The following is an 8692-nucleotide window of genomic DNA, read 5'->3' on the forward strand; positions in this document are numbered from 1 at the left end:
ATTTTTTTAAAAAATAAAGGATTGTTAACATTTAAAAAACGTGAGTTTTCTCAAAACTGCTAAACTTGTGTCTTAAAAAGTCAATGCAGCAAAAAAAATTTTCAGAGAAAGTGATTACACTTGTGAGCGAATTGTTTTTCTTACCAAACACGAGGTCTCTTACGCGTGACTAGGCTTTACCCAACAATAGTAAGCACACGTTTAGTGCTGCATTCGACGTAACTATCTTTTACCCATCCAGCCGGAATCTGTCGCCACAGACGACATAACAATAACAGAACAGGATATTTCATAAACAATTCAATGCAGCAGACGTTTATTTACACAAACAAATGTAAATAAAATATGTAAAATGCATATTTTTAGAGAATTCTACAAAAAAAATCGTAAATAAGGATACAAAGAAAGTGTTTGATTTCTCAAAGAGGAATTGTCACCTTTCAATCAGTACACGTGAGGGCGTTTAACTTGATGACTGTAATGTTATACATGGGAGAAAGTGTTAAGAGAAGCAATTTGTGTCAAAATTATTTCATCAAGCTGCTGATAAGATCTCAAAGCAAATGACGAGGATCTATATAAAAGCGTAAATCAATACCTCATCAAGGAAAGATCTTAGATCTAATCAAACTACTTAAATTATCGCTAAATATACTCCGCAATTTACACTTCTTTAATATTCCATTTCATCGGATTCTAAAATCGAACGGAGATGATGGCTTTCAAGATCCTGATTGTTTCTTTCGTGTTTATTTTTGGAAGCGTGAATATGTCTCCGTTTGCCCCTCGAACAATAGAACCTGATGAAAATGAAATCAGGGACTTGTTTTACATGAGTAAGCAAGAAGAGCTGTTTTTGGAAGAAAATTCTGTCGATAATACCGTTGTCGAGAAAGTAAAAACACGAATTTTGAAAGGTCTCAATATGACAGAACCACCGAGAACTTTTCAACCCATTCCTCCACTTCTGCATTTTATTCCACAAAATAATTCGTGGTCTGGTTTTATCAAAAGCAAGACTGCATCTAAAACCAGTGAAAATGGGATGAGTGAGTTCTTCTTATCAGAACTTGGTGAGTTAAAACTTTCATCTGAATTTGTTTTAAAATTTTAATTTCATTTTTTTAATCCTTTGACGCAAATGGGATGCCGATGTTCCTTGCCTACATACATTAATTTTCTTAATTTCTTCGCTTTTCTCTCGTTTCATTTTGTCTTTTTTGTAGTTTATATATATATATAGCTTTATCCTAGTTGCAAGCAAAAATATATTTTAAGTAATAAAAAACAGTCTAATAGTTACTTAAAAATATGTGAGATTATCGGAATTATATTTGTGCTGAAATATAAAATACAAAAGAAGTAGTTTCAATTTTTTTTTCATCAATATTCAAATATTTATCAACAATTGATTTCTGCAAAGTCAATAAATTTCAATGATAAATAACTGTTTCTCATAGACTTAAATAAGTACAAATTTAAAAAATTATTGTTTGTAAATGTGCCGAAAAAGATTTGAGTTTTTACACAGAAAAAAAGCGCCGTTATTTCCTGCTGTATTTCAAACCCATGATTATTTTAAAATGCAAAATATAATATTTTTCATTTAGTTTGACCTAATACAAAAGAATGAAAAAAGCATGCAAAATATGCTTTATAAAATTTATGCGTCAAAGGGTTAGTTGTAAAATGATTGAAATAATTAAGCTTTTAAAATATCCAAAATTTTAACTGAGGTGTTGAAATACAAATTTTTTTATTTCTGAATGGTATTTATAGGATAGTTTATTAATTTAAGAATGCAGTTATACAATTCATAATAATCAAATATATCATATTCATTTAGGACATTCTGGCCGATGTGCCATGCAGCGGTAGCATTACCGTATCATTTTCTTACTCGGTCTTCATACTGTCCTAGTCTCCATAATATTAATTAAATTATTTTTGGAAGAACTTAAGCTACTACTACAATAAATTTGTAATAATAAATACTTACTATTAACTTGATTAATCAAATAATATGTAATTTCATGGATCACTTGAATTATAACGAAATTATTAGAGCACCGATCATCCGGACCAATCGGGACCTAACCCTATCCGGATAATTGGAAAACTTTAAGAAACGGCTATGAGAATGTTTTTAAGTAACTTAGGTTTGGCAATTGTGGTAGTGCCTATTGTAGCATATTACAAATGGCGCGTTTAAAAGCTTTATTTTTTTAAAAATTTTATAAGGAACTACATTCGACCCATCTTGAAACTTGGGACAAAAGAAGCCGTTTTTCCTCCCCTTTCTGATATTAAAAAAGGAAAATAAATAAATAAAAGAAGAAGAAGGTGGGGAAAACACAGTCCTTGAACGATCCGGACAATTAGACAATCCGGTAAATCAGCGTTCTGAAAATCGACGCTCTACTGAAAATCTTCTAAATTTTACGAAACCCAGGTGAAAACTTCTTGATTCGCAGTTAAATTAAAAAATTTTAGCGCATTTCTGGAAAAACTGAGTAATTATAAAAGCATCGAAAATGTGTTTTGTCACTTTTTGGTCTTTAACACTAGAAAGACTGAAATACCTCTATTGCCCAAAAGCAGTCAAAATGACTGCATTGTGAAAGAATAACTAATGTGTAAAGAAATTTGTTTAAAATTAATTTTTAATATTTTTTATATTATTTACAGTTTATAACAAATTATTAATAAATATTAACAATAAAAAATTTACTTCACTTGAAAAGAAAATATTAATTTATGCATTATTATTTGTGTATTTTTTGCAAATGAAAAAGCAGTTAAAAAGCAGTCAGAATGACTTCCTTTTGGCAACCTAGTGTTAAATAATTTGCAAAATATTTCCATCGTCGTTTAAATATTAAACTGGCTTTTACACTTTTTTTCATGATTAAGGAAACCTTAAACACCTCTTAGAAAATAGATACTATTATTCATGATTTTATTTGCGCACATCAGAAATAAAGTTCTTAAATCTGAGGATTTCTTATTTTATTTTCAGTAGAATATTTAATGAATTAAAATATCAGTTTACCCTCTCCCGAAAAAAAGGTTCGCTGGTATTTTCATTTAAACGACGACGTACTTTTCTCTCAATTTACAAGCTTCTAACAAACTTTTTTTCATTTTTTGATTCCAGTTCCAAACACGTGCTTTGACCAAAACGTTGTCCGTTGCATCAGATTCCAAATAGATTTGAAAGGCGTGAAAATTGTTGGTAAAACGGCTGAAATATGGCTGTACAAAAGAGAAGGCATCCGACAATTTACGATAAGCCAATTAAATAAGGATTCAACAATCAGAGAGAAATTTAAAGTCACCGATTTATCAAAATTGGCAAAATGGATAAGATTAGATGCTACAGTACTTTTAAATTCGGACGTTCTAGACCTTGAAGTTTCAGCACTAGCTCTTCCAATAGAGACAGGAAAAGACAAAAATCCTGTTTTAATAGTAAAAAATAGCAAAACGCCACAACGAAACAAACGATCGCCAAATCTCTGCGAAGACGGAGCAACACATTGCTGCTTGAAAGATTACCACATATCCTTCAAAGACATTGGATGGGATAGCTGGATTATTGAGCCAAGTGGATATAAAGCAAACATTTGCAAAGGATCGTGTGAAAATCGAATGGACATGGCGGAAAACAACCATTCTTCGATCATGATCACCCTGCTGTCCAAAGGCAAGATAAAAATACCTGATGAAATTAAAAATAGCATCCACTGTAGTCCAAAAGAGTTTAAAGCATTGCCCATTATCTATATCGCTGAATCAGGGATAAAAATTATTACTAATCTACCTAATATGACTGTAACACATTGTGCTTGTCGCTAATGCTCTTATTATCAGTATTATTTCCATGATCAGTAAGATTTAATGACAAAAACCATCGATTTTTCGAATTATTGTAATAAATCATTATCCTTCTGTTACTTTATACTAATTTAAAATAATAATTGCAGTTTTTAAAGGAAAAGAACATTAGTTTCATTTTTCCCAGAACTACTTTGTTTAGTCAATTATAGTCAGAAAAGAATCAAATTTTTCTTTAAAATAAGAAAAACACTCTTTAAAATAAGTTTATTTTAATTTTAAATGCAATATTTTCTTTTTTTTTTTAATTATTTAATTTCAGTTTTAACAAATTATTAAGCATTTTTTGTCTTATTTTTCATTTATATAATCAAATTATTATGCAACTAATCTTAAAATTTTACACATTATTTGTGCATTATAAGATCAAATTTGCTTACAAAAGGAATATTCACAATGGTTACTTTTTAATTATGTACGCGACAATAAACCAAAATGGCCTATTGTCCCGATCTCTAAATGCAATACTAATTTTTGAGTATATCTTTAAGAAAATTATCATTTATCTCAGGAGGATATTAGATAAAACTGGAAAGAATCTTAATAAGTACAATAAAATAAAGATAATTGGTCATGAAACACTATAATAACGGTATTACTAATTTGGTTTTGAATTCTATCAAACGATATCTTTCAAAATCAGTAGCAAACGATATTTTTTTCAAAGATGAAATTCGAATTCCATGAAGAATTGAAATATAAGATATTTCAACCCACCGCTCTTCAAAGAATCTATTTATGACTGTGATATTGTCTGTTTAACTATTTGTATTTCATATATATTTCTCAAGATGGTGTATATATTTAGCTATTTGTTATTCATAGGTTATTCTCAAGATGGTGTACATATTTAGCTATTTGTATTTCATAGGCCTGTCTCAATGTGGTTCATAAAGTTTAAGTATTGTTGTTATTTAAATGAGTAAACCAACTGGAGTTTTCTTTAAAAAAAATTAAAACAATTTAACAAAAAAAAAATTTTTCGAAAAATATAGACTTTATATATATGATAGACCAAATTTAAAACATGATTGCTCTAAAATTGCTTTAAGATAAGCAAAATAAACCTTATAAATGCAATTTTAAACTAAACTTTCATTGCAAAGGACAAGAAAATGTAATTATTTATTTGAATTTTTTTCTTCTTTTAACGGCCAGAAACTTTAAAATAAGTTAGAATGTGGTTTATTGTTACATAAACAAATGTTCATATTATTCTGATAACAATAATAATATAAATTAATAGTAAGTGAAGGGCCGCAAGCCTTTCACATATTATTTGTTTGATTTTATACTTTAAGACACTTTGGTTTCATAATTTTGCATAGTTTAAATCATATACTTTTTTCTCTATAAAATTAAAAAATTGGAGTATATAACTTAAAAATTATTTCATATTTTTTACATGTGAAGTTGAATATTGTACATCATTGCAAATAATTTATAATAATAAAGAAATATTCATACTAAAACTAAACTTGTTGAAACAACATAAAGATAAAAATTTTATTTTCTGTAAAATTATTCATCCAGTTTATTGGAACTATTCATTGATATGCAAAAAAATAGCGTCTCTACTTAGTGTGCAAAAACTAGTTAGTAATCTAACAGAAACAATTTAGGATTACCTATCGCATTATACATGTGTGTGTTATGATTTGTCATTTGTATTTCATCTTTATTTATGTAATTTCTTTATATTGCATTCAGACTTTATTTCTTACATTTTTAGACCCCAACAGTGTGTGTAATATTTAATTATTATAGGATAATAGTGTTTTGATTTGAAAAAATTCCTTAACTAATAAAAAGTATTAATAAATTCATGTCATTAAAAATTTAGCATTTAACATAATAATGCTCAACATAATTTTTTTTAATGAAAATATTAACATACCTAAAATTTAAGAAGATTTTTTTTCAAATTGTTGTGAAGGATATTAAATTAACAACATTTATATTTTTTATTATTATCATTTATTATAATATTTCATTAGGAAAATTTTAACATTAACATATAACGTGTAAGCACTTAGTGCGGGAGAAGTTAAAATAATTAAATAATAAATTTTAAATGTATTTCATCTTAAAGAACATATTTTTAAAAGTAGGAGAACATGGGGTTAAATCAGTATTATATGGTATTTATGTGAGAAAATTTTCATTTGCAAAATATATAATTGAAAGTGATAGTTAATGCTTGTTTTAAACTGTATAAAATTACATAGCTTTGTTGTGTGTCTTATGTATAATTAATATTGTAATCAGTAAAGCTATTTATCATCGATTGCTGAATTAACAATAAATGCTTTCAGTTTTCCTTGTCTATATCATCTTTCTTATATTTCTTCTTTTATACTTTTTTTTAGCCCTAGGAATGAATATATTACATTAAAAATCGACAATTCGAATCAAAGCCCAAATAATGAAAAATATACATAATTTTAAATTTTTGTGAGCTCTTTTAACCTAAAGATAGCTGTAGGCGACAAAGAGCTTAAATAAATTTTAAGTTGGAAAAAAAGAGAAAATAAATAAATGAAATAGTACTTATAAAGTTTCTCGAGAAATATTAATTAATTAAGCATGAGTCGTTGTGGCTCAGGGAATAGAGCGTTCGCTTCCAATAAGGTGATCCAGATTTGAAACCCGGCTGTGGCTGAATGATACGAATTCTGCTCCCGTCTCGTGCCAAACACATTGCTAACATGAAATATCCTCAGTGGTAGAAGAATCATGAGTTAGAATCTCTTTGCCGTCAGGCTAATTGTGGGAGGTTTAAGTGTTTTTTTTTTTTTTCGTGTAATGCAAATGCTGTTTAAATCCATCAAAAATTCTCCATGCAGGATAGTTTCTCCAAATTTTTGATCTAGGAGTTACTTTGCCTTCTGGGTTGGGTTGAACATCGATAGTCATAAACTCAAACTTGGGTTGGCTTTTCAACGACGGTTATAAAATAAGATTAACTATAACGAACGAAACTTAATATGAATAAAAGAATTTTTGCCGGTAAAAGTATCAAACATTTGACTCAAATCTGTATTTTGCCTGTATAGAATATGCATATTACCGCTAAAATATAAAAATTTATTATTCTACAGCTTGTGTAACTAACGTGGAGATTAACTAGGGTAATCCGTTAAAGTGCCAAAAAAAGTTATCCATTTCTAAAACTACTTCACGGTGCGCCTTAACCAAAGTTAAATAAAATGCCCTTACACCTGGAAAATTAGAAGAGATTCTGAATTTACAATGTTAACTGATAATAAAAATCAAAAGATCAAAATAATCTGTGGAGAGATTTTTAAAAAAATCCACTTTGAACATTTTTGCGCACGAAGTATGATATTTTGGAGAATCTGGCGTTGTTTTATATCAATAGAAAGGAAAAAAATGATATAATAATGATTTTTCAGTTGTAATTAAACTTTTATTATTTAAGCATTTTACTGTTGATAAAATATGAAAATGTAACATAGTTTAATTATAATTGCATCAATTTAAACATATGAAGCATTATATCTACAAACAGCGCTCGAAAGGTGTTTAGGATAATCCGGATGATTTGCAGCAACCTTATTCATTTCCCAGGAAGACTTTAAGAAATCAAAATGTACGGACTCCATCGCCTGCTCCCCAAAAAATGCTAATCCTTTACCGTTTTTGTCACAGAACTGTTCAATGTGAAAAAAAACTGCATGAACCTTTGGTGTAACGCTGACACCTAAGTCCATGTAGCTCTTTTTGAAAGCTTCTATACATGCTTTGTAATTTTGGTCAAGATTATTTCCGAAGCATGCAGAAACCACTTTTTTGAAGTCGTCAAATACTTTAACATACTTCAGTATTTCTAGATTTTTAAACTGGCGCAGAAGTTCTTCTTTATCCAAAAGTGTTTTGCATGCATTTCCCTTAAACCCAGAACATCCTCGTCTGATTTCACGCTGAACGTGACAAGCTTTTGTCCATGTCAGCGATTCATTTTCACACTCTTTCAACATATGCGTGAAAACAGTGTTAACAACACCAAGCATAAGGTGTAATTCTGGAGGTGGAATAATGTCTAGGAATGTTTTGCCTCCAACAGTTGCAATTAGCGGTGGATGAATGCAATTGAAATAATCTTTCGCTTTGTTTTTTGAACCTTTTCCTTCAGTCAGCCAACTTGTATAATACGATGAAACATTTTCGGGGGATCTCAATTCGCCACAGCTGCTTAGCTCATCTTTCTTGGCATAACAATAAGTGCATGGGTATGCGCTGCTGTGCGACATTATACCTGCTAAGATATTCGCTAACTTCAAATCGGTTGCAATTGTGCCGTGGAAAGGACTTATATTCAACGTTGAAATGAGTTGATCTACATTCTTATAATTTTCTTGTGCACTCGGAACGGCTGCTAGAATGAATAGTCGTTTAACTCCAGAATCCCTAAATTTTCTTGCAGCTATCCCCTCATCATACTTAGCACGCTTACCGCTGCACTCGAAGCCCAACTCATTTGATTGTACAGAAAGACATATTTTTAAAAATCCACCTCCTCCGTCAATACCCATTTTTAAGTGAACATCCAGTACATCTCGACATCTCGTTTATTTTTCACATACTGAACAAAAGCAGGAACATCTTTGCAGTTAACTCCAGGCGCAGGAGCATCCAAGACTTCATTGCCTTTTATAGAAACGAAAGGAAATTCCTTAAAATCAAAATAATCGTCGACAGAATGAGCTGTGATATTAAGCTTTGATTTTTATCCTGGTTCAATTGCTTTTCTACTTCGTGTACACACACGAAT

The 8692-nt window shown here is 29.7% G+C and overlaps 1 protein-coding gene across 1 annotated transcript; it reads left to right on the top strand.

Annotated features, from left to right (window-relative positions):
- The first annotated feature begins 604 nt into the window (after positions 1-604).
- Positions 605-5680, top strand: LOC107441106 (growth/differentiation factor 8). Its single transcript, XM_016054258.3, has 2 exons — positions 605-1073; positions 3158-5680. The coding sequence occupies exons 1-2, from the start codon at positions 713-715 to the stop codon at positions 3856-3858; spliced, it is 1062 nt and encodes a 353-aa protein (XP_015909744.1). The 5' UTR covers positions 605-712; the 3' UTR covers positions 3859-5680.
- Positions 5681-8692: the final 3012 nt, after the last annotated feature.

The sequence above is a fragment of the Parasteatoda tepidariorum genome, chromosome 6 (genome assembly GCF_043381705.1).
Source record: "Parasteatoda tepidariorum isolate YZ-2023 chromosome 6, CAS_Ptep_4.0, whole genome shotgun sequence".
In the NCBI taxonomy this organism is placed as follows: Eukaryota; Metazoa; Arthropoda; class Arachnida; order Araneae; family Theridiidae; genus Parasteatoda; species Parasteatoda tepidariorum.